Source organism: Lithobates pipiens, unplaced genomic scaffold, assembly GCF_037356315.1.
Source record: "Lithobates pipiens isolate NorthernLeopardFrog02 unplaced genomic scaffold, aLitPip1_a1.2 Scaffold_18, whole genome shotgun sequence".
In the NCBI taxonomy this organism is placed as follows: domain Eukaryota; kingdom Metazoa; phylum Chordata; class Amphibia; order Anura; family Ranidae; genus Lithobates; species Lithobates pipiens.
Window position 1 is genome coordinate 630,454,036 of NW_027507758.1, and position 27,526 is coordinate 630,481,561.

General features: G+C 45.6%; 1 protein-coding gene across 1 annotated transcript in view; it reads right to left on the minus strand.

Annotated features, from left to right (window-relative positions):
• Positions 1 to 27,526, minus strand: part of LOC143986879 (uncharacterized) — a 1,041,669-nt gene that overhangs the window by 59,831 nt on the left and 954,312 nt on the right. The window contains exons 24-29 of the mRNA XM_077485285.1: positions 22,131 to 23,038; positions 5,842 to 5,934; positions 5,525 to 5,752; positions 5,251 to 5,445; positions 4,994 to 5,138; positions 3,326 to 4,059 (exon numbers count right to left, since the gene is read on the minus strand). Of these exons, the coding sequence (XP_077341411.1) occupies positions 3,326 to 4,059; positions 4,994 to 5,138; positions 5,251 to 5,445; positions 5,525 to 5,752; positions 5,842 to 5,934; positions 22,131 to 23,038 (2,303 nt within the window). The remainder of the gene's footprint in view (positions 1 to 3,325; positions 4,060 to 4,993; positions 5,139 to 5,250; positions 5,446 to 5,524; positions 5,753 to 5,841; positions 5,935 to 22,130; positions 23,039 to 27,526) is intronic.

Below are 27,526 nucleotides of genomic sequence, written 5' to 3' on the forward strand. Positions count from 1 at the left end.
CCACCCCTGTGATCTCCACTACCCCCTGCTCTTTGCCCCCACCCATGTGTTCTCCAACCCTGCCAGTACTCTCTGCTCTCCCTTCTCTCCAACTCCCACCCAGTGCTCTCCACTTCACCAGGACCAGAGGACAGGCTCACTGGGGCCGGAAAATGGGGGCGGCTGAAGGTGCAGGTGGCCAGGGACCACTGCATCTCACAGCAAACAGATCCTCTGGAAGGAGCACCGTCCCCATCCAAAACGAGAACAGACCCTGCCTGCTGCTGCCCATCATGGATATCCTGCTGGCATGCAAGGTAGGATACCGAGCATCAACAACACACCTTCCCACAGACAGGGACTGCAGACTGGGACATGGGGCACAGGAGGGAATGCATTCATGGGCACAGTGAGGCTGCATTCACAGCACAGTAAAGCTGCATTTGATGGGCACAGTGAGGCCGCAATGGTGGGCACAGTGAGGCCGCAATGGTGGGCACAGTGAGGCCGCAATGGTGGGCACAGTGAGGCCGCAATGGTGGGCACAGTGAAGCTGCAATGGTGGGCACAGTGAGAATGCATTCACGGGCAGAGTAAAGCTGCATTTGGTGGGCACCCACCCCCCTTATCTTAGTGTATTCTTTCTGTGGAAGGTGGTTGCCCACGTTCTGAGTTCCTGGGGTCCCCCTTGATGATTGTCCACTTACCACTTTTAACTGGAATTTGCATATATATATATATATCCCTATGTGATTTCATATCTATATATAATACGCTCTTCATCAAATGTGCTTTAAAATGTATGGTTTTCCCTTTCATGAACAAAAAAATAATGACGTTATGCTGTTGGGCTGGTATAATAATGCTGTGGGGCTGGTATGATTTTTTTTTCCAGGGCTGGTTTTTATTCCCAGTCCGGCCCTGGTTGTTAGGTGGGTGTGGGATAGGCTTTCCTGAATAAATGAGTTTTCAGGGATCTCCTAAAAGGTGGACAGGTTAGGGGCGGATCAGATATACTGGGGCAGGGAGTTCAAGAGGATGAGAAAGACTCTGGAGAAGTCCTGAAGGCAAGCATGGGAGGAGGTAACAAGGGAGCTAGAGAGCACAAGGTCCTGGGAGGTGCAGAGGGGACGACTTGGGCGATATCTGCAGATGAGGTTGGTGATGTAGATGGGGTTGATGTTGTGGATGGCTTTGTATGTTTTGGTTAGCATTTAAAATTTTATACGGTGGTGTAGGGGAAGCCAGTGAAGGGATTGGCAGAGAGGAGCAGCAGTCACAGATCGATTAGTGAGGTGTGTTAGTCTCGCAGCAGCATTCATAATAGACTGAAGGGGGGATAGCCTGCTTAAGGGTAGGCCATTAAGGAGAGAGTTGCAGTAGTCAAGGCAGGAAATAATCAAGGAGTGAATAAGTTGCTTTGTGGTGTCATTAGTCAGGAAGGTTCGAATTCTGGAGATGTTGCGGAGGTAAGGGCGGCAGGACTTAGCCAGATATTGGATGTGGGGGCTGAAGGAGAGGTCAGAGTCAAGGATTACACCCAGGACCCTGGCATGTGTGGAGGGACCAATGGTTGTGCTGTTGATCTTAATGGTAAAGTCATGGGGGGGGGGGGACCGGGAAGGAGGAAATATAAAAAACTCAGTTTTAGAAAGATTGAGTTTGAGGAAGTGGTGTGACATCCATACCAATATGTCATTCATTAAGTTTGAGATCCATGAGGAGATCGAGGGGTTGAGTTGAGGAGTGGAAGGATAGAGCTGGGTGTCCTTGGCATAGAGGTGGTATTGGAAGCCATGGGAGGTTATCAACTGGCCCAGGGAAGAGGTATAGAGTGAGAATAGGAGGGGACCAAGGACGGAGCCTTGGGATATCCCAACAGAGAGAGGAAGAGGAGCGGTGGAGATAGAGTTGTAAGTGACACTGAAAGTGCGCTGGGATGGGTAGGAGAAAATCCAGGATAAAGGGAGTGTAGTTTGCTGAGGAGGAGCAGGTGGTCAACTGTGTCGAAGGCAGCAGAGAGGTCTTAGCCCTTGTACATACGGTCGGACATTCTGATGGACAATGTCCGATAGGAACGTGTTGTCGCATAATCCGACAGTGTGTGGGCTCCATCGGTCTGTTTTTCCGTCTGAGTATCTGACGGACCAAGTTTTCCAGCTGGGCTATAAAATTTTCCGACAACATGATCCGATCGGACTTTGTCCGATCATGTGTAGAGAATTCCGATCGGACAAAGTGCCACGCATGCTCAGATCAAATTCCTACACCAAAGCTATTGGCTACTAGTCTGAACGTAGTCCCGTCCTAACGAAATAACATCATCACGTTAAGTACGATCGGAATTTCTGAAAACTTTGTCCGACTGTGTGTATGCAACAGTTTCGGACAAAATCCGTCAGAACAAAATCCGACGGATTTGTTTGTCGGAATGTCCGATCGTGTGTACAAGGGCTTAGAGTATGAGTTTGGAGCATTAACCATTGGTTTTAGCAGTTAGTAGGTCATTGGTGAGTTTTAGTAGGAATGATCAATGGAATGTTGTGGACAGAAACCAGATAGTAGGGGGGGGGGGGGGGTCGAGAAGGTTGTTGTCCGTGAGGCAGTGACTTATTCGGTCATGGACAAGGCATTCAATGAACTTGGAGGCAAATGGGAGCAGGGAGATAAGTCTTAAGTTATTCAAACAGGTGGGGTCTAGTGAGGGTTTTTTTAAGTGTGGGGGTAACAAGTGCATGTTTGATCGGGGAAGGAGAGGTGCTGGATGAGAGGGAGAGGTTGAAGATGTGGGTTAGGGAGTTGAGGATAGAGTGGGAAGGTGGTCGCAGTAATTGTGAGGGTCCAGGGGACAGGTGGTGGGGTGGGCCATGGAGAGGAGTTTATCAACTTCATTGGTGGTTACTGAGCAGAAGGAGGAGAATGAATGTATGAAGTAAAATACAAAATGCAAAACTGGATGAATGCTTCTCACATTTCTCCCAAAAAAAATTTAAAAATAGATCTCAAATTTCTTGTGAATCTTACACCACAAAATGTATTCAGCCAATGAAAGGTAATGATTCCAATTTTATTTTTCTACTGCTATTAATGGCCAACACTTTATCCATATCTTTGGTGATCTCTGATCTCCTTATCAACTGTTTCTTCCATGATGAAGATCAGCCATGGAGTATATCTGAGGTGTATATCAGGGTGTGCTTCTTCCCCACATGAGAGTTGTGATGTCCAGCAACATTCATATAGAAGACATTTCCCACACTCAAGGCACTAATACACCTCGAGGGTTGTGTGGGGTCCCTGATGTACAGGAAGACAGGACTTCAGTGAGGAACAATTCCTTAACTCAGGACAGCAAAGTGGCTTCTCCCCCCGTGTGAGATATTTGATGTCTGTAAAGATGGGACTTCACTGTAAAACATTTCCCGCACTCAGGACAGAAATATGGCTTCTCCCCCGTGTGAGATCTCTGATGTGTGGAAAGACTGGTCTTCTGTGAAAAACATTTCCCACACTCAGGACAGGAAAAAGGCTTCTCCCCTGTGTGAGATCTCTGATGTATGTAAAGATCGGACTTCTGTGAAAACCATTTCCCACACTCAGGACAGGAATACATCTTCTCCCCCGTGTGCGATCTCTGATGTCTGTAAAGATTGAAGTTCATTGAAAAACATTTTCCACACTCAGGACAGGAATACGGCTTCTCCCCCGTGTGGGATCTCTGATGTCTCTTAAGATGTGACTCATGTGAAAAACATTTCCAGCATTCAGGACAGGAATGTGGCTTCTCACCTTTGTGAGATCTTATATGCACATTAAGATGGGATTTAAAACGAAAACCCTTCCCGCACTCAGTACAGGAAAACCTCTTCTCTGTTGAAAGGTCAACACAGTCCCTCACAGTCTGAGGTTCCTCAGGATAAGAGGAATATGATGGTCCATCTACACTGTGTGGTGCCGGATGGACATTTGAGGTAGTCGGGTTTTCTCCTGGACTATACTGTGTGATGTCCTCATCTTCTACTTTACAGTCTGGAGACAAAGTGAGACAATCCTCTGAGGTTTTCCTCATCTCCCGTCCATCTACTAAAATAGAAATACAAAGATTATTACTAGACATGAGCTGATTGGTTCCCCTAAACCAGGACTCCGCCCACATCAGGCAGATTTATCTCTGAGGGTCTTACAATTCCCCCCTCAAGGTAACTAGTAAATGGGTCCTCTGATCTCCTACCAGATCATTTCTTTATTCATGGACCTTAGTCAGAGAGTGAGGAAACAACGAGAACTGTCTTTTATAGGAGTGACAGTGATGAGGGGATTATAGGACGAGTGTCCCCTCCCCCTCTATCACTCATTGCCATCTTCCCAACACAAGAAGTCCTGCACTTCCTTATTTAGTCCATGATTTAGTCATGAATAACAGCGGGGCTGAGCCCCACCAGAGGTCAGAGAGTGAGGATGGGGGGAGAACAACCAAGATGAAGACTGGACTGATCCTGAAGACCCCCATCATTGGGTTATTGACTCCTCCCTCATTATCACTTTCTTTTTAACGTTCCAAAGTTGGAGGATGTTATCATATTATTATCACCATGTAAAAGTCTGTGCTCCAATCACATCATCAGATATAAAATGTCCAGCTGGTAGAAAATGGGTGTAACAAAAGAGAATACATATTATGTATATATATAGCAGTGGGTAGAGGGGAGAGAGCAGAAGTCAGGATAGAGGCTAGGCAGAGTATACAATATAGTGTAGTGTCAGGACCCGGGAATGGGCCAAAAGACTCAAAGCACATACCCCAGGTGCCTAGGTCTAGTAATGTCTATGATGAATATCAACATGTTGCTGCCAGCATAACCCCAGAATCTCCATAAATCCTAGATACATTAATTGTGTCTGCAGCACAGAGAAGGAAGATAATCTGACAGAAATACAGGAATACAGGGCGGGCAACGCAGACCAATCAGTGAGCAGTATGGGTGGAGGAATGTATTTAGTGTTTCTGACCCACCTGTGCTGATCTCTGTAGGAGTGTCCTCCTCTATAAATGTCCCCGTTATTCCATCCTCCTCCATAGACTGCTGATCATCCCTCACATACCTCTCTTCTTCTTCTTCTGCTTTAACCTCAAATTCTCTATTGATTGGATCTCCACTCTAAATTAAGAAATGAGAGTGCATATCATCTCTAAAAAAAAGCTTTATTATTGTGATATCACATAAAAATCCACACATCATCTCCATGCTTTATAAGCTCCTTCCCACCAACCTTGTAACAGTGAGGGATGGTGTGACCTTCCTGTGTGGAATCCCAGGAATACAGAGGACGGGGACATCTCTCTGCTGGGTTCCTGGTATTAGGTGGCTCCATCATATCCTTGTGTCCTTCTGAAAACTCCTCCATCACTCCATACTCCTCATCCTCCTCTTTAACAACAATATTATAATCCCTGAGGTTTCCACTCTGAATATATAATAAAACATTCATTGTAACAAACATGCTGTGTATAAATCAGAACTACCAATAATTGTCAATCATCTACCTGATGATGGTGGGGGATGGTGTGACCTTCCTGTGTGGAATCCCGGGAATACAGAGGATGGGGACATCTCTCTGGTGGGTTTCTGTAGCTGGATGACTCCACCATGGTGTCCTGGTACAGATCTTTGTGTTCTTTTAGAAGCTTTGACTTATTTATCACCCCATCCTCATCATCCTCCTCTTTTATCTCTTCTTTAACCTCAACTTTAGAATCTCTCAGGTTTCCACTCTGAATATAGAATAAAAATGACATCAATGGTAACAATGCAGATAATGTACAGATCCTAATGATACTATCAGTGATTGTTCCTCATCTACCTGATGATGGTGGGGGATGGTGTGATCTTCCTGTGTGGAATCCCGGGAATACAGAGGACGGGGACATCTCTCTGGTGGGTTCCCACTACAGGATCCATCTGTAGGAAACACACACACTGACTGAATACATTGTTTCTATGTGTTTATCAGATGATGGGGGATCTAGGTGGAGCCTCTGTACTGCTCTCTCCTTTACAATAAAGTCTCCTCTTACCCGGTGATGTGAGGGGCGGCTGATTGTCCATCATGACGTCCTTGTAGAGATCCTTGTGTCCTTCTAAATACTCCCACTCCTCCATGGAGAAATAGACAGTGACATCCTGACACCTTATAGGAACCTGACACACACAATGATACAGTCACCATCCAGACACATCCCTTGTCTGTTAATGTCCCAGAATTCCCAGAATCCTCCTCACCTCTCCTGTCAGCAGCTCCATCATCTTCTTGGTGACTTCTAGAATCTTCTCCATGTTGTGTCTCTCAGGTTTTAGGGAGTCACATGGAGGCACTGTGATGGTCATATGATCACCTGACTTCACAAGAGGAAATCTCTGTATTGGAGAGCCAATAGGAACATCATGTTAGAATCCCAGAATCCTCCTCACCTGCCGGTCAGTTCTGTGTTTTATTAATAGAGAAGAGTAATGTCATGTGACCTCCCAGACCTCTCCGGTCAGGTCTGTGTTTTTATAATAGAGATAAGAGTGATGTCATGTGACCTCCCAGAATCCTCCTCACCTCTCCGGTCAGCAGGTAGATGATCTCCAGGGTGAGGTTTAGTATCTTCTCAGTCATGTGACTCCGGTCCTCCTCCATCCTCATTGGTGCCTTCATTTGATCTATACAGGTCTCCTTGTAGACAGATAACTTTGGGAAATGAAAGTAAGAATTATTAGGATGGTATTGGTCATAATATAAGGGCACTTTCACACTGGGGCGAGGTGGTGTAGACGCTGATATTTTTAGCAGCGTTTTACAGTCATTTTAGCAGCGCTTTTTGAGCACTAGCGGGGTGCATTTAACCATGGGCGGGTGTACACACTGCTCCTAAAGTGCTCCAAAGATGCTGCTTGCAGGAACTTTTTTAACTTCCCACAAGTGCAGTGCTCCAGTGTGGAAGCACTTGGGCAATTTATGGACAAAATAACTGGTGTGGAGGTGATCAGGGACACAATAACTGGTGTGGAGGTGATCGGGGGACACAATAACTGGTGTGGAGGTGATCTGGGACACGATAACTGGTGTGGTGGTGATCGGGGGACACAATAACTGGTGTGGAGGTGATCGGGGGACACAATAACTGGTGTGGAGGTGATCGGGGGACACAATAACTGGTGTGGAGGTGATCGGGGGACACAATAACTGGTGTGGAGGTGATCGGGGGACACGATAACTGGTGTGGAGGTGATCGGGGGACACGATAACTGGTGTGGAGGTGATCGGGGGACACGATAACTGGTGTGGAGGTGATCGGGGGACACAATAACTGGTGTGGAGGTGATCGGCTGGACACAATAACTGGTGTGGAGGTGATCGGGCGGGCACAATAACTGGTGTGGAGGTGATCGGGGGACACAATAACTGGTGTGGAGGTGATCGGGGGGGAACAATAACTGGTGTGGAGGTGATCGGGGGGCACAATAACTGGTGTGGAGGTGATCGGCTGGGCACAATAACTGGTGTGGAGGTGATCGGGGACACAATAACTGGTGTGGAGGTGATCGGGGACACAATAACTGGTGTGGAGGTGATCGGGAACACCGTAACTGGTGTGGAGGTGATCGGGGACACAGTAACTGGTGTGGAGGTGTTCGGGGGGGACACAGTAACTGGTGTGGAGGCGATCGGGGACACAATAACTGGTGTGGAGGTGATCGGGGACACAATAACTGGTGTGGAGGTGATCGGGGACACAATAACTGGTGTGGAGGTGATCGGGGACACAATAACTGGTGTGGAGGTGATCGGGGACACAATAACTGGTGTGGAGGTGATCGGGGACACAATAACTGGTGTGGAGGTGATCGGGGACACAATAACTGGTGTGGAGGTGATCGGGGGGGACACAGTAACTGGTGTGGAGGTGATCGGGGACACAATAACTGGTGTGGAGGTGATCGGGGGACACAATAACTGGTGTGGAGGTGATCGGGGGGACCCAATAACTGGTGTGGAGGTGATCGGGGACACAATAACTGGTGTGGAGGTGATCGGGGACACAATAACTGGTGTGGAGGTGATCGGGGACACAATAACTGGTGTGGAGGTGATCGGGGGACACAATAACTGGTGTGGAGGTGATCGGGGACACAATAACTGGTGTGGAGGTGATCGGGGGGACCCAATAACTGGTGTGGAGGTGATCGGGGGGACCCAATAACTGGTGTGGAGGTGATCGGGGACACAATAAATGGTGTGGAGGTGATCGGGGACACAATAACTGGTGTGGAGGTGATCGGGGACACAATAACTGGTGTGGAGGTGATCGGGGACACAATAACTGGTGTGGAGGTGATCGGGGACACAATAACTGGTGTGGAGGTGATCGGGGACACAATAACTGGTGTGGAGGTGATCGGGGACACAATAACTGGTGTGGAGGTGATCGGGGACACAATAACTGGTGTGGAGGTGATCGGAGGACACAATAACTGGTGTGGAGGTGATCGGGGGGAAACAATAACTGGTGTGGAGGTGATCGGGGGACACAATAACTGGTGTGGAGGTGATCGGGGGGACCCAATAACTGGTGTGGAGGTGATCGGGGACACAATAACTGGTGTGGAGGTGATCGGGGACACAATAACTGGTGTGGAGGTGATCGGGGGACACAATAACTGGTGTGGAGGTGATCGGGGACACAATAACTGGTGTGGAGGTGATCGGGGACACAATAACTGGTGTGGAGGTGATCGGGGACACAATAACTGGTGTGGAGGTGATCGGGAACACAGTAACTGGTGTGGAGGTGATCGGGGACACAGTAACTGGTGTGGAGGTGTTCGGGGGGGACACAGTAACTGGTGTGGAGGTGATCGGGGGACACAATAACTGGTGTGGAGGTGATCGGGGACACAATAACTGGTGTGGTAGTGATCGGGGGACACAATAACTGGTGTTTGGGCAGTGCTCGCACTTTGGACAAAATATCTGAATCCACAACACGATAGTTCCAAAAAAACTTTCTCATAACTAAGTGTCAGACAACTCCTGGGGTAACCTGGCAGCACTTACTCAGAAAAACACCTGGCTGTAGATGATAGATGTGCTGGGCTCTGTAGTCCCACAGAGTTCTTGGTGCCTGTGAACCAACAGATGCCTCTATAGTAGTAAATAGGAAATACCGGCATTAGGAGAGAAGTGATAATCCACCGCCAGGGTCCTGGCTGCAGATACTCCGGTGGATGGTGGGATGTCTTTTTGATAAAATTGCCCCCCCCCCGTTCACCATTTCATCCCCCAAAAAAATCCAGTCCCTTTCAAATCGTGAGACTCATCATAGTGTTTCTAGAGGGGGCGCTGATCATTCCCACGTAAAATCTTACAGAAATCTTCCCTAATCCCGACCTTTATTATCATTTCATCCCCCCCACATACAATGTCTGGAACCAACATTTACTGACATCAATAACTCCCCTCGTGGTACAGACCAGAAATCCCCTCATTGTAATATACGGGGATATTCTACATTTCCACACTATGGTGTCCGTTTAGTATATTTTGATATTTTACATCTCTGAAGTTCTCTGCTCTTCTCAGAGATATTTGTTCTCACCCATGTGGCAGTTTAATATATCATGTAGATCACTTCTCCCACTGAGAATAGAAGTGATCTACAAACGCTCTGAGAACCCTGAACGGCTTCTGTTTCTGTAATCTCACAATAGCTCAGGAGATTTCAGTATCAGAATCCCAAAGTGAAATACGAAGCACTCCACATACACTGCACATATTAAGTTAATAATAAAGATATAATCCCCCTATCCAATAAACAGACACCCCATAACTGTAAAACATTCTAATTAATACATAACATATGTGCATATTTATGCGAATGGTGTATTCTGAAATGATAGTACCCTATTTGTCATACAGATATGCACCATTCATATAAAAACAATAAATATATATATTAAATAGTTCAAAGTAATTTTAAAAAAGCATAACAAAAATATTAAATTAACAATTAAAATAATAATAAATAAATACATAATAATAATAATAATAAATATATATATATATATATATGTGTGTGTGTGTGTGTGTGTGTGTGTGTGTAAAGTATATATGGCGTTTTTCACACAGGCGTATTAACATATACACTTATGCAAACGCAGTGTGTACTGGACTCATCTGATGCTCTGAATTTTACAGGCACCTTGCGTTATCAGCGATGCATCATCTGCGCAGCTGTCAAAATTACAGCATCAGTTGTACTTCTGTAGCCACAACACTGCCTTTATATATATGCCTATATATGCCTATATATATGTGTATATCTGTGTGTGTGTATATATATATATATATATATATATATATATATATATATATTAGGGGTGCAACAGATGATCCGTGATTCGAATGGGTCACCCTGTTCGGATCGGCACACGCAGCGATCCGCGGTCTCGGCCTTAGGAAAGGTCGCGGCTTCGGCCTAGCTCTGGAGCGGCAGCTATCTTGGTGCACCCATCAACCGTTTACAATTTGATCACTCTGTCAAATGATGGAGCGATCACTTGTAAACACACGTCGGTTCCTCTCTCCCTTCTGTAAAGTGGAGGGGAGAGATCGGATAGAAGCAGCGCTGTGGGCTGGATCTGTAGTGTCCACAGCGCTGCTCTGTAACAATTGCAGTCACAGTCATCCCTCCATACTCTGCCAATACTCTGCAATTCCCTGCCAATACTGTGCCAATAGTCTGCCAATACCGTGCCAATACTCTTCCAATCCTCTGCCATACCCTGCCAATACTGCCATACCGTGCCAATACTCTGCAATACTCTGCCATACCCTGCCAATACTCTACCATACCCTGCCAATACCCAGCCATACTCTGTAATACCCAGTCATACTCAGCGATACCCAGTCATGCTCAGCCAATTATTATTTGCTGATCCGAAAAATGATCCAATCCGTGACTCTGATCCCAGGAACGATCCGTTCCGTGAGTTTTTTGAAAATATATATATACACACACAAATATAAATATATACACACACAGATATATATATATATATATATATATACACATATATGTATATATATATATGTGTGTGTGTGTGCTCTGTGTGTAATTGTATAGTTAATGTATTTGTAACCTGCTGTTGGTGTATTTTTCACTGCAGTTAAGAAAGTTTTTACTTTCATTTTTGGCCACGGGAGAAGGAAGAAGCTATTCTCTGGCAGAGATCTCCTGATATCTCCACCTCTGGGCTGGAGAAGCCAGAAAGGAGAACTTGAAAGAGAAGCACAGAGATAAAGTGGCATCTCTGTTTACTAAACATGCCGTTTCTGTTGCAGTCAATGCAGCCGTTCTGTGTTCTGGATTGAGAAGAGAAAAAATAGTTCTCCAGCACTCATCTCGGTATATTAAACCTGCAATGCTCTGAGATAAGCAGAGATCATCCTGATCTCAGCTTATCAAAGTTTACTAAACGGACACCTATATATGTGTGTATCATCATCTGCTGGAGATAAAAGACATCACAGTGACTATGGAGGAAGAGGACGGACATGACGGGGGGTTACTGGGTATAAATAGAAAATAAGATTTTATTACCTCTTCTGCTGCTACTTCCAGCAATGTCTCCTCTCTACTTCCTCCCAAACATCCTTTATGTACATGACATCACTTCCTTTCTGTATTCCATAGAGACTTCCTGTCTGGGTAGAGGTGAGATCACCATCTTGTGGAGCTCAGAGGAACTGCAGCCCAGAGAAACATCTCTTAGTGTGAATACAGTCTTGTGCTGTGTGTGTATGTACTGTAGGGATGAGCCAAACACCCCCCCCCCCCCGGTTCGGATCGCAGCATAACATGTGAACAGGCAAACAATTTGTTCGAACAAGCGAACACCAGTAAAAGTCTATAGGACACAAACGGGAAAAATCAAAAGTGCTAATTTTAAAGGCTTATATGCAAGTTTTTGTCATAAAAGGTGTTTGGGGACCCGGGTCCTGCCCCAGGGGACATGTATGAATGCAAAATATTTTTTGAAAACTAAAGTTTTTTCGGGAGCAGTGATTTTAATAATGCTTTAAGTGAAACAATAAAAATAAAATATTCCTTTAAATATTTAAATATTGTGTCTGAGGGATGTCCTTTGTATGCCTGTAAAGTAGCGCATTTTCCCATGTTTAGAACAATACCACAGCAAAATAACATTTCTAAAGGAAAAAATGTCATTTAAAACTACTTCCGGCTGTAATATATTGTCGGGTCCTGGCAATATAGATGAAAATCATTGAAAAATATGGCATGGCTTCCCCCCAGTCTATTACCAGGCCCTTTGGGTCTAGTATGGATTTTAAGGGGAACCCCGCACCCACTTTTTTTTTAGAAAAATGGTGTGGGGGTCCCCCAGGCACTATATACTCCGAACAGCAGTATATATACTATACGGTCTATATACTCTGCAGAAAATTGGGCCTTAGGTGTTAGTGGTACCAGAACACTGTGAGCCCTCACAGTTACTCTTTATGGGTGCAGGAACGGGCCCTGCCATGAAATACTATATCAAAAATTGTAATTACATGCCCTGTTAAACAGGGGCAGAAAAAATGGGCCTTTGTTGGTGGTGGCACAACACTGTAAGCCCTCACAGTTACTCTTGTTGGGCACAAGAATGGGCCCTGCTGTTAAATATTATATCAAGAATTGTAATTACATGCCCCTGTTAAACAGAGGCAGAAAAAATGGGCCTTGGGTGGTGGTGCCACAACACTGTAACCCCTCACAGATACTCTTGTTGGGCACAGGAACAGGCCCTGCTGTGAAATATGATATCAAAAATTGTAATTACATGAACCTGTTTAACAGAGGCAGATAAATTGGGCCTTGGGTGGTGGTGCCACAACACTGTAAACCCTCACAGATACTCTTGTTGGGCAAAGGAACAGGCCCTGCTGTGAAATATGATATCAAAAATTGTAATTACATGCCCCTGTTAAACAGGGGCAGAAAAATTGGGCCTTGGGTGGTGGTGGTGGTGGTGGTGGTGCCCTAAACCAAAATATTGTTGGAAGCTAGCATCATCAAGATTGAGGAGGAATAGTATAGTCAGCATAGGCAGTCTTCAAGGGATCCCACATCCATAGCAAATTCAATCAGTTACAACAGCATCAGGTGCTTGAAAGCTGCTAATCCAAGACTGATTCATTTTTTATGAATGTGAGCCTATCAACGGAGTCTTTAGACAGGAGCACTCTTTGATTCATTACAAACCCTCTAGCAGCACTGAATGTGCATTCAGAAAGCATGCTTGATGCAGGACAGGCCAGTAGCCCAATTGTATATTGAGCAAGTTCTGGCCAGTGGTCCATCCTCAAGACCCAGTAACCCAGTGGATGTTCTGTTGGAAAGGTCTCCAAGTCTGCTCTTGTCCCTAGATATTCCTGCACCATGTAATGCAGACACTGGCGATGGTTGCTTGAACTGATCAGACCTCTGCGCTAAGGACTGAAAAATTGTTTAAAGGCATCGGTCAGCCGGCCACCTTCTCCACCGCTCTTCCTCTGACTGAACAAAGCCTCAGCAACGCGTTGTGCAACACCAGGAAATTGTGACATCCCAGAGTCTGGAAATGCATTGCACAAACCTTTCTTCAAAGCCTCCTGAAGATGTTACATCCTCTTCTCCATCTGTGAAGGCAGGATGAGTTCTGCAACCTTACCCTTGTAACGTGGACCAAGAAGGGTGGCCAGCCAGTAATGATCCCTCTCATTGATACCACGAATCCTAGGGTCCTTTCGCAGGCTTTGTAGAATCAGGGACGCCATACAGTGTAAGGTTGCAAAAGCATTTGATTCCGAGTCCTCTGGGTCTCTAAGTGTCACATAATCTGTAACTACCTCCTCCCAGCCACGTACAACTCCTTGGGTTTCTGGGGACTGAAAACCATCCCTTGAAGACTGCTGCTAAGTGTTATCCTCTACATCCATGCTGACACAATCCTCCTCCTCCTCTTCTTGCTGTATGTTTGGCGGGCCCACAGGAATGCTACCTGGATAAAGAGGGCTTTGAGAGGTAAGGAAGTCCTCCTCTTATGCATGTGGTTCTGCCTCAAGTGCCCTGTCCATGATTCCAGGAAGCGTGTGCTCCAGCAGGAAGAATAGAGGGACAGTGTCACTGATGCATGCATTGTCGCTGCGCACCATCCTTGTGGCCTCCTTAAATGGTGACAGGACAGTGCATGCATTCTTGATCAGTAGCCACTGGAGTGGCAAAAAGAAGCCAAGCTCCCCTGACCCTGTCCTGGTGCCATACTCATACAGGTACTCATTGATGGCCCTCTATGCCCCGTAATGTTCGCTGTTCTACCAATGTTTGACCCGAACATCAAGCTCATCCCTATTCATACAACACACACCCTTCACACACCCCACACACAGTACACATCACACATAGCACACACAGCACATATAGTACACATCACACAGCATACACAGCACTCAGAACACACAGCGCACAGCACACACCTCACACATTACACACACACAGCTGGACACAGTCAGGTTGTGCAAATGCTCTCCATGGCATGCTGAGCAGAACTTGGCTTTCATCTGTATCCCAGGGGATGAGATTTGGTCACCATGTATTGACTTTTTAGGTGGAAACCAGGCAGATGTCTTCTTCTGGGTGTTGTCAAAGATCACATATTGTGTTTATACCAAATAAATATTGATTGTTTTAGATCCTATTAGGAGTTCTGTCATTTTTCAAGATACCAGTAAAAAATGTCCTCCGTCAGTAAATGATGATGTTTGGTCAGTAAAAAGTCACAGAGGGTTGGGAACCCTGCAAGGAGGATGGAAATATATGACTGCCTAGTCAAGCATTTCTCAGCCAGGGTTCCCCCAAAGGTTTCTAGGGGCTCCTTATCACTTCCTTGGGCTGTATATGGAAGTGTTACCTACCAGCCGTTTCTGGATACCCAAGCTTGTCATCATTGCAACGACACATCATAATTTTTTATTATACTGTAATTTTACTCTTCACAAGATTGCAGTGATAGAATCAGGAAATAGTAAATGTAGAAATCCAATTGGTCAGGAAAATTACTTGTCTGGAATGTGTAGGCGGAGTCGTTATTAACCACGCTTTTGCACCCGCTGCGATCCATGGGAGTTTGCCCAAGGGTCCGGCGTAATTGATGTCCATCGGTGGCCCACAATCACTGTGCACAGAAGCAGAACGGGGATCTGCCTTTGTAAACAAGGCGTAGCCCCATTCTGACAGGGGACGTCAGAGATCTACTGTTCCCAGTGATCAGAAACAGCAATCTCTGTCAATGGCAGCCCATCCCTTGATCGCCCCCTAGTGTTAACCCCTTCCCTGACAGTGTCATTTATACATTGATCAGTGCATTTTTAATGCAATGTCACTGGTCCGTAAAAAGTGTTATTTGGGGTCAAATTTGTCTTTCGCAATGTTGCAATCCTGCTAAAAATCGCAGATTGGTGCCATTACCAGTAACAAATAAATAAATATAATAAAAGTACATAAATCTATCCCATAGTTTGTAAACACAATAACTTTTGCACAAACCAATCAATATACACTCATTGCGTTTTTTATTGCGGTACAGCGTCGTATGACTGCTTAATTGTCAGTTAAAAACGATGCAGTGCCGTATCACAAAAAATGGCCTGCTCATTGAGGGGGGAAATCCTTCCAGGGCTGAGGTGGTTAATTTGTGTACACTTCAATACACAACGTGTTATATTATTGGTAAGGAGGGCTTTAAGAAGCGCCCACATCTCGGCATCTCCTCTGGCACTTTTAGAGCTTAGTAGCAGAGTCTCCGATCCTGATTGTAGAGCGGCTGGGACATCCAAATATGAGTCTGATTCCAGCGAATCAGCAGGGGATGTCGGCCGGCTCCCCTGAGCCCCGCTCACCTCTCCGGGGTTGTGTGAGAAATTGTTCTATAGTTCCCCCAGAGTCGCTCGGTCTCTTTTGTTTAGTTTTCCCCTTTGTTCTCCTCTTCTTATGCCGCGCACACACGATCGAATTGTTCAGCGGACGTGGTCCGGCAAACAATCCGCCAGACTTTAGAATGAACGGACTTGGCCATACACGGACACTACAAAAGTCCGGCGATTTCTAATGCGATGACGTACAGCACGTACGACGGGACTAGAAAAGGAAGTTAAATAGCCAGTAGCCAATAGCTTCCTTCTCGTACTTGCTTCAGAGCATGCATCATTCTTAGTCCGCCGGACTAGCACACTGACGAACGGATTGTCCGCTGAAAGCCAAGTCCGGTGGACAAATTTTGAGTCAAAACTACTTTCTAAGTCCACCGGACTTTACGATAAAAAAAAGTCCGCTGGAGCCCACACACGATCGAATTGTCCGGCGTACAATTCGATCGTGTGTACGCGGCATTTGAATACATGCCTCTTTCAAAGTGTGGATTTTAGATCATAATAGGCTCAGCTAGCCGGTAGATGGTCAGGAGCTCGAGGTCAAAGCGTCATCACCCAGCCACGTCCAGGCCATGCCCCCATCGACTATTTTGTAGACGCTATAATTTGGTTGCAAACCAATCAATATACGCTTATTGCGATTTTTGTTTACCAATAATATGTGGAAGAATATATATACAGTATATATCGGCCTAAACTGAGGGAAAAAAAAAAATTGGGATATTTATTATAGCAAAAAGTAAAAAATACCCCTGATGATGTCACATATGACGAAACTATTGTCGGAATGCTACACACACACACGCTCTGCGCATGCGCGATCGCCCTCATATACTGTTGTGATTTTACTTTGGAATTCCAATTTTTATCTTATCGATGGAGTGACTCTGTTGTGGGTCATCTTGTTACATGCAGCATTGCATTACCCTCCAAAAAAGCATTTTATAGCATTGTGGCACTATTACAGTTTTTCTCCTTTTTTACATATTCACTCACCTGCACTTTGGCATTAATGCTGTGGGATTGGATCTGATTACCCTTCAGTGTCTGGGGGAATTTTTCCGGTGGAGAAAGCCTAACACGTCAGGATATCCTTCCCAGCCTCAATCACCAGGCCATCTTCTCTACGGATCCCAGATACAACAAGCCTTGTATGACCCCTATGATTAAGGGTGGTCGCTGGCTTTCCGGTGAGCCTCTTGTTTCTCCGTGGTGACAGGTCTCACATGGTCAAGTTTATTTTTTATGTTCCACACTCCATGATTGATCCACTTCACTGAACTCTTATTGCACCAGGATCTCATTTCATGAACTTAAGTCACTTATTAATTATACAAATATATGGCTATGTGTAAAATGTAAAAAATGTGAATTACTGCGCTGTCTTAACCCCCCTGACGGTATTCCCGAGTCTGGCTCGGGGTGGAATTTTGATACCAAAAGCGGTAACCCCGAGCCAGACTCGGGACTGCATCGCTGGATCCAGGAGGTTGTTTACTTACCTTCTCCCTCGGATCCAGCATTGTCTCCCCGCTGTACGAGCGAGCCGTGTCTTGCTCGATCTATCACGGACCCGATCTCCTTTCCCTGCGAGCATTGCAACGCACGGGGACGGAGATCGGCGCCAAATTCAAAAAGTGAAACACACAGTATACATACAGTATAATGTAATCTTACAGATTACATTGCTGTATGTAAATATTTCACATCCCCTTTGTCCCTAGTGGTCTGCCCAGTGTCCTGCATGCAGTTTTATATAATAAAAACTGTTCTTTCTGCCTGGAAACTGGAGATTGTCCATAGCAACCAAACTGTCAAAATGGTTTTAGACCAGCTAGAAAACAGCAATAATAAATTGGAATCACTCGCAGAATTGAGCGAAAGCGATTTGTGGGGAGATCCGTCATCAAATACTGAAAAGTAATGACAGTGACAATTCTGCAACTGAGCAAATTTCAGTGTTTTTGATTTGCTTACATTATTGAATAATTTTTATTATTGTTATATTATTATTTGGTACAATTATTTATAATTATTAATTATATTATAATTTATGATTTCATTTTTCAAACTTTATCATACCCGGGATGTCTGCTAGACTCTGGTTTGGACAGATTTAAGAGAGTTATTCCTAAGGCCGCGTACACACGGGCGGACTGTCTGCCCAACTAAGTCCGTCAGACAATCCGACAGACAGTCCGTCCTACTTTCGAATGAACGGACTTGACCACACACGATGAACAGACAGTCCGCCGAAAGCTTGCGTGATGACGTGTACAGCACGTATGACGGGACTAGAAATACGACGTCCAATACACTGCAATGCAAACTTTCGCCGTGTAAATCCTTTCTGAGCATGCGCCATACTTAGTCCGTCGAACTAGCCTACTCACGAGCGGACTGTCCGCTGAAACCAAGTTTGGACGGACAATATTACGGAAATTCCGAAAGACTTAGTCCACCAGACTGTCCGCCGAAAAAGTCAGCTGAAGCCCACACACGAGCGGATTGTCCGCTGAAACACGTTTCAGCGGACCAAGTCCGTCAGACAGTCCGCCCGTGTGTACGCGGCCTTAGAATTACAGGACTACAATATAAAACGCCAAATTTTCATGCAAAATAATGGTACCGCTTTTAGCACCTAAAATCCGAAATAATCGTACTGCCAGGGAGGTTAATGACACTCGCTAAAGTGAATAATAAAATTAAATGAATAAAAAAGCTGCTGCAACCAAAAATGTGAGACACACACAATAAACAGATAAGGAACAAGGGTTAGCTGTGCTGCCAAACATCAAATGAAAGCTGAATATAGTGATTTCAGCTAAAAAAAAAAAAAAAACTGTCTCCAAGTGACTCAATATGTAGATGAAAAATATTACCACCGTGAAAATAGTTCAAAAACTAAAACTGGAACAATGATAATAGAAAATGTCCAAAAAATCACATTAGCTCTTAAAGAGTTGCCCATTAAAAGTTCCACAAGATAGGGCAAATTCTTCCAATAGCAGTTCCTTAGTGCTTTAACCAGATAGTGACATCAATCTCTATCACTCAAGAAAACAGTGTCAGGGTATAGCAGAAAAGATCCTCCACCGCTGAAAACACTGCCGCTTACCAGATGATAAGATGTCTTGTTTAGGGAGATCACTATAGGCCTATGGCTTTTGTTTTCCCCCCAGCCTCAGGTCTCTAAGGGTAGTGTAAGGTACTCCCTGGTAGTCCGTTCGGGTTGTCCTCGGTGGATTAGCACTCATTCAATCCCCATATAAAGGCAAGAAAATGAACCTCCATAGTGTATCACTTAAAACAACATTTATTAAAATAAAAGTAATGCACTTACAGAAAAGTTGTATATAAAAAGCGTCTCAAGTATTTTCAAGCCGGCTGGCTCTCGATCGCTGCCCGTCACTTCCGGGACTAGCGTGGTAAATGGTGATGTCAGCACGCCGCTTCTCCCTATGCCGTTTCGTCACAGATTACGTCTTCCAGGGGCATATGGCTATGTGTACCTTTTGATGCATTGGACTTTTGCTTATCAAATTGTTGTTGTGCACTGTATTGATTTTCATATGATCAATGGTTCAAAATCATGGTTAACATTTGAACTTTAACATTTAGTTGTGGTACATGTACATGTGTATCAACTAACACCAATTTTAATTTATAGCGCTGCACTTATTTGTTATACAAAAAGTAAAAGATATTGTGTTTCTTTCAAAATTGTCTTTTTTTTTTTTTTTTTTTATAGCACAAAAAGTAAAAACCCCAGATGTGATCAAATACCAACCAAAAGAAAGCTCTATTTGTAGGAAAAAAGGACATAAATTTTGTTTAGGTACAGCATCGCACGACCATGTGTCAGGGCTGGCTTAGCCCTTTCTCCTCCGGGCTGGCTGCTCAGCTGTTGGCTAATTGCCAGCTCTATTCTCTTTCCACAGTTACCAGCGGTTCCCAATGATGCTTGTCTGACCTGCCTATTTAAAGCCTTCCTGCTCACTTTTTCATTTGCCTTTGCGTTGGTCACATCACAGGGAACCATCTCCTGCTGTTTGTTTCAAGACTGGCTTGCTGACATCCCACCTGGCTTCTTATCCTGCTTGCGGTTGCTCTCCTTGGATCCCTGACTTCCGGCCTGGCTGATTACCCGATCTGGTTAATGAACTTTGGACTGACTGACTACCCGATCTGGCTACAGGACTCTGGCTATGCTTGACTATGCTTTTTTCTATTTACATTTTTATTAATAAACAAGTGTGATTTGATTGTACTTTGTCTCAGTCTGTTTCATGGTTTCTGACACCATGCAATTGTCAGTTAAAGCGACGCAGTGCCGTATCGCAAAAAATGGTCTGGTCAGGAAGGAGGTAAATTCTTCCGGGGCTGAAGTGGTTAACAACCACTTTAAATCCTTTCCATTGTTTTAAAATGGAAAAAATGACATTTGCTACTATATAGAGCCAATTTCTGTTATACTTAGCGCCATCTAAAGCCCAAATGTGGTATTTTTAATATTTAATCAATGGTTGGTTTAAAGCATAACTCCCCACTGGGTGACCTGTGTACATTGCAAGGATTATAACAAACTTTATTGCAGATTCCTACCTTTGTGTGTTTGTCTGTGCCTCTGTTCTGAGTAGGTCTAATGGGAGTGCTTTCATAATTAACTGTCAGGTGTGCAGCACTGATGAGGAGATCTGCTGGGCCTGCATCCCTTTAGACGTTCTCCTATTGAAAGTATTTCTCCAAAAATGAAATTTTTGTTGCAGGGGATGCCTGAAATGTGACAATTTTCTGGGAAAATTGGTGAGCCAATCACACAAGCAGGAAATTATGTTTCTGGGGAGTGGTCAGTACACACCCTGTACAGAACAACACCATGTAGCCATATTGCAATGTATTCTCAGAAAACTACAGTGGCTACAGAGTGAAGAGGAAAGGTAATTTTTAATAACATTCAATTACAATATGATTATTGTCACAATTATATGTGCTATATTATTTTTTTCTTTATTTGCTATTTTTTTTCCCCCACGAAAGGGGAGTTAACCTTTAATTGACTTAATTGCTCTTCACAGTCTACTGTACTTCTTCAAAGTCTACTGTACTTCTGAGTGTAATACCTATCTCAGGTATTAGTATGAAGCCATGCCTGACCAAGGAAAATAAGGAGACTATTTAAAGCGGGATTCCATCCTAAAGTGGAACCTCCGCTGATCGGAACCCCCCCCCCCTCCGGTGTCACAATTGACACCTTTCAGGGGGGAGGGGGGTGGAGATACCTGTCAAAGACAGGTATTTTCACCCACTTCCGGGCATAGACTCCCACGGGAGTCTACGCCATTTCCTGCCCTGCCGCGCTGTCTGCTGGGACACACACGGGTCCCAGTGACAGCGCGGAGATTTCCTATTGCGCGGCGCGGTTCGCGCATGCGCAGTAGGGAACCGGGAAGTGAAGCCGATTCGCTTTACTTCCTGATTCCCTCACCTCGAATGGCGGCGGCAGCAGCCGAGGCCCGAGCGGTCGATCGGCCTCGGCTGCCGGCATCGCTGGAACCCGGGACAGGTGAGTGTCCATTTATTAAAAGTCAGCAGCTGTAGTATTTATAGCTGCCTGCTTTTAATATTTTTTTTTGGGGCGGAATCCCTCTTTAAATAAGATAAATAAAGTAAAAGTATGCCACTAAATGGAGTCAATAATCATATGAAATAAAATATGATCAAAACTCATCACAGATGGGGGAAAGCTGGTCATTTTCATACATTCAACATTTTTTTAATAGACCTCTAAGTATTTGTGAAATCTTACACCACAAATTGTACTCAGCCAATGAAAGGTAATGACTCCATTTTTATTTTTCTACTGCTATGAATGGCCAACACGGTACAACACTTCATCCATGTCTTTGGTGATCTCTGATCTCGTTATCAACTGTTTCTTCCATGATGAAGATCAGCCATGGAGTATATCTGAGGTGTATATCAGGGTGTGCTTCTTCCCCACATGAGAGCTGTGATGTCCAGCAACATTCATATAGAAGACATTTCCCGCACTCAAGGCACTAATACACCTCGAGGGTTGTGTGGGATCCCTAATGTACAGGAAGACAGGACTTCAGTGAGGAACAATTCCCTCACTCAGGACAGGAAAGTGGCTTCTCCCCCCTGTGAGATCTCTGATGTGCGTAAAGAATAATCTTGTCTGAAAAACATTTTTTGCACTCAGCACAGGAATACGGCTTCTTCCCCATGTGAGTTCTCTGATGTTTGTCAAGATGGGACTTCACTGAAAAACATTTTCCGCACTCAGGACAAGAATACGGCTTCTCCCCCGTGTGAGATCTCTGATGTCTGTAAAGATTGGACTTCTGTGAAAAACATTTCCCGCACTCAGGACAGGTATACAGCTTCTCCCCTGTGTGAGATCTCTGATGTCTGTAAAGATCAGACTTCTGTGAAAAACATTTCCCGCACTCAGGACAAGAATACGGCTTCTCCCCCATGTGAAATCTCTGATGTGTGTAAAGATCAGACTTCTGTGAAAAACATTTCCCACACTTAGGGCAGGAATACGGCTTCTCCCCCCTGTGAGATCTCTGATGTTTGTAAAGATTGGACTTCTGTGAAAAACATTTTCCACACTCAGAACAGGAATATGGCTTCTCCCCTGTATGAGATCTTTGATGTGTGTTAAGATGGGACTTCTTTGAAAAACATTTCCCACACTCAGTACAGGAATACGGCTTCTCTCCCGTGTGAGACCTTTTATGCATATTAAGATGGGATTTATAGTAGAAACTCTTCCCGCACTCAGTACAGGAAAACCTCTTGTCTTTTGGAAGGACGGCACCATCCCTCACAGTCTGAGGTTCCTCAGGATAAGAGGAATACGATGGTCCATCTACACTGTGTGGTGCCGGATGGACATTTGAGGTAGTCGGGTTTTCTCCTGGACTATACTGTGTGATGTCCTCATCTTCTACTTTACAGTCTGGAGACAAAGTGAGACAATCCTCTGAGGTTTTCCTCATCTCCCGTCCATCTACTAAAATACAAATAAAAAGATTATTACTAGACATGAGCTGATTGGTTCCCCTAAACCAGGACTCCGCCCACATCAGGCAGCTTGGTCTCTGAGGACCTTACAATTCCCCCCTCAAGGTAACTAGTAAATGGGTCCTCTGATCTCCTACCAGATCATTTCTTTATTCATGGTCCTTAGTCAGAGAGTGAGGAAACAACGAGAACTGTCTTTTATAGGAGTGACAGTGATGAGGGGATTATAGGACGAGTGTCCCCTCCCCCTCTATCACTCATTGCCATCTTCCCAACTCAAGAAGTCCTGCACTTCCTTATTTAGTCCATGATTTAGTCATGAATAATAGGATTTTTGTACTCACCGTAAAATCCTTTTCTCTGTAATTCACCGACCGACACAGCTCCTCTCTGTAACTAAATGGGTTTGTTAGCCTGCCATTAGGAGAACCAGGTAAAAATTGTAACACAATACACAGAACTTAAGTCCGGCCCCGGGGGGCGGACCCTGTGCTAACAACCCTCCCTGCTCCCAGGCAGAACTCAGTACGTCAACAAGCAGTATAACGTAGAGAAAAGGAGGGGTGGGTGTTGTGTCGGTCGGTGAATTACAGAGAAAAGGATTTTACAGTGAGTACAAAAATCCTATTTTCTCTTATATTCACCGACCGACACAGCTCCTCTCTGTAACTAAATGGGACGTCCCCAAGCAGTGCCAAACGAGGGGTAGGAAAAAACAGCATTAAAACTTCATCCACCCAAAAATGTGCCTTTTAGGACTCTTGCCAGACTCGACCGACAGGTACATGAAGACATTTCTACACTAAATGCTATTCACAGTACGAAAGACAATATCTCGGAAATGGATGAGGACTTACCCCCCGAGCATTGCAGAATGGAAAGCAGAAATAAACAACACCCTCCCCTACAAAAAATGTATATACACCAATAGGGGTTGTCCTGAGAAATACTACAAAATCTGGGACAGGTGGCTGCAGGAGTCTAGCACTTGTTCATAGCCGGTTTATGCACAATAAATAGTAATGTAAATGACAAGTAGATCCTCCGGCCCCTGGGTAGTGAAGTAACCCAAACCACTGACACAAGGTACCTTTTTGCTTTATTTATTTCATGCATAAAACGTGATGTGACATTGAAGATTTGAGATGGTTATACAATTGTTATTTGAGGAGCTGTACGATCTGTAGCATTTTTGTAAATGTAATCTGTAACATGTATGCACTGTAAATCGCAATAAACCTGGTTGATTTAAAAAAAAAAAAAAACTTCATCCACCATGGCAAGTGGGAACTAGTGAAACTAAACCCACAAAACAAAACAGCAGTGTACGGAAAAACACACCGCCATAACCGGGTATTCTCAACAGCAGAGATCCCCAACACCGGAACCTTTTCGCGGAAGTAATGCAACAGTGCATTAACAAACAGTACCGCGTTTTTATAAAAAAAAAAAAACAGGAAAAATCTCAATTGCAACTACACGGCCACCTGCAAAACTTTGCAGCCAAAACAGGCATCAGCTGATGCACTGACATCCACCTTGTAAAACTTGGTAAACGTATGGACAGATGACCAGGTCGCTGCCTTACACACCTGAGCGACAGACGCTTGGTGTCAGAAGGCCCAAGACGTTCCGATAGCTCTTGTAGAGTGGGCTGTGACTGGAAAGTGGGGCACCTGCCCCTTCAAGGTGTAGGCTTGTACTACAATCTGTCTGATCCACCTGGAAATGGTGGCCGACGAGACCGCCATACCTTTCTTAGGACCAGCCACCGAAACAAACAGTGAGTCTGACTTCCGAAAAGGAGCCGTGGCAGACAAGTACACCCTCAGAGCCCTAACCACATCCAGAGCGTGAAGAGCCACCTCTTTGGGGTGCTTCGGCTTAGGACACAGTCATGGTAATACAATGTCCTCATTGATATGAAAAGCCGAGACCACCTTCAGTAGAAAGGACGGTTGCGGATGCAACATCACCTTATCCCTGTGGATGACCAGATAAGGCGACTTGCAAGACAAGGCAGCCAATTCCGAAACCCTCCTGGCCGATGTGATGGCCACTAGAAAGACCACCTTCTGTAAAAGGGTCAACAGGGGAATCTCCCTGATATTCTCAAACGGCGGCTTCTGAAGCGCCGACAACACCAGGTTCAAAGCCCACGGAGGCAACGGAGGATGCACCGGAGGGACTACATATCGAACCCCCTGAACAAAGGTACTCACTAATGAATGAGACGCCAGGGGTCGCTGAAAAAAAAAAAAAAAGACAGTCAGGGCTGAAATTTGCCCCTTAATGGTGCTCAATGCCAATTTCTGGTCTACTCCTTGTTGAAGAAACAGCAGGATCCTGGATATAGAAAAGGAGCGCGGATGCCACCCTTTCTCCTCACACATGGAGATGTAGGCCTTCCAGGTATGATGGTATATCTTCCATGAAGAAGATTTCCGCGCCCTCAGATTTCTGCGTCCTCAGCATAGTTGGAATCACAGAGTCCGACAGACCCCGGTTCCTCAGCACCTGGCTCTCAATAGCCATGCCGTTAAAGCCAGGGATGGTAAAGCAGGGTGAAAGATTGGACATTAAGATAGGAGGTCCTCTCGCAGAGGCAGTCGCCAGGGAGCGTCTGCCACCAGACGCACCAGGTCTGTGTACCAGGGCCGCTAAGGCCAATCTGGGGCAACCAGGATTACTGGGATCCCCTCGGCTTCCACTCTGCGAAGCAGACGTGGCAACAGTTTTAGTGATGGAAAGGCGCAGATCAGCTGGTACTGATCCCACGGAGCCACCAGCGCGTCTGAAGCGTCTGCCCACGGATCTCTTGTCCTGGACACGAATCTCGGCACCTTCCGATTGAGACGGGAGGCCAATAGATCCACATCTGGTGTGCCCCATTTCAGGCACAGCAGCCTGAATATCTCTGGATGCAACGCCCATTCTCCTGGGTCCAGCATCTGACGACTCGGAACGTGTCGCTCTGCCCACCGAAGTATGTGAGCGACCTCCCGAGCAGCGGCTGAGCTTCTTGTTCCCCCTTGGTGATTTATGTATGCCACAGCCGTGGCGTTGTCTGACTGTATCCCGATCGGACGCCCTTGAAGACTCATCGACCACGTGTGGAGATGCACAGCCTGATCGCTCTCAACTCGAGCAGATTGATCGGCAACCTGGATTCGTCCGTCGACCAGAGGACCTGAGCCGACTGAATCCCCATCACTCCACCCCAGCCTGAGAGACTGGCGACTGTAGTGATCACCGTCCATTTCAGAGGAAGGAACGATTTTCCGGACTGAATCACCGGGGACCTCAACCACCAGATCAGAGAGTCCATGACTGACTGGCTCACCTGGACCTGTCGATCCAGGGACAACTGAGATTTGTCCCATTTTGTCAAAATCTCCTTCTACAGGACTCTGGTGTGGAACTGGACATAAGGTACTGCCTCGGAGGAGGCTACCATGAGTCCCAGTACTCGCATGCAAAAGAGGAGCGACGACCACTTGCGGTTCATCAGTAGTTTGACAGCCGATCTGAGAGTCTGCAATTTGTCTGAAGGGAGAAAGACCCTCGCTTCCCTGGAGTCCAATAGTAAACCCAGGTACTCCAGATGCTGGATCGGCACAACCACCGATTTCTTTAAATTCAACAGCCACCCAAATTCTTGCAGAGTCTGCATGGTGATCGCCACATCCTCCTCTAATTCTGAGGCGGAAGATGCTCTCAGGAGGAGATCGTCTAGGTAACCCACGATCGCGATCGCGTGTTGTCGCAGCAACGCCAATACTGGAGCCAGTACCTTGGTAAAGACTCGGGGGGGGGGGCTTATGCCAGGCCAAAGGGAAGAGCCACAAACTGGTAATGGGCTTCCCCGACTGCAAAACGCAGACATTTTTGATGCCGAAGGCATATGGGTATGTGCAGGTACACATCCTGGATGTCCAAAGACGCCAGGGAGTCCCCTTGATGGAGTGCAGCGACTACTGAGTGAACTGATTCCATTCTGAACCTCTGCACTTTTACAAAGTGATTGAGGGCTTTTAAGTCCAAGATTGGATGTACCCCTTCCTTCTTGGGAACCACAAACAGATTTGAGTAAAACCCCTGGAAGTGTTCTGATTCCGGAACTGGTACAATCACCCCCTGATTCAGCAAGTCCCTTACCACCCCCAACAGGGCCTCCCGGCGAACTGGGGATGCGGGTATGCTGGAGGGGAAGAATCTATTTGGCGGCCAAGAGAGAAACTCTATCTTGTAGCCTGTGGAAATCAGGTCACAGACCCATTGGTCAGATAACCGGGAGGTACACTGGGCTGCAAACTCCCGAAGGTGACCCCTCCACCCGATACGCAGGTGGGGGCAAACCTTCATGCAGTAACACTTTTGTTCACAGGCTTGTTAGGCTTGCGGTTCCAGGGACGCTTTTGACCGTCCATGGAAGTCCTGTGGGGCTGGGGACGTTTTGTCGAAGCACCGGGCGGAC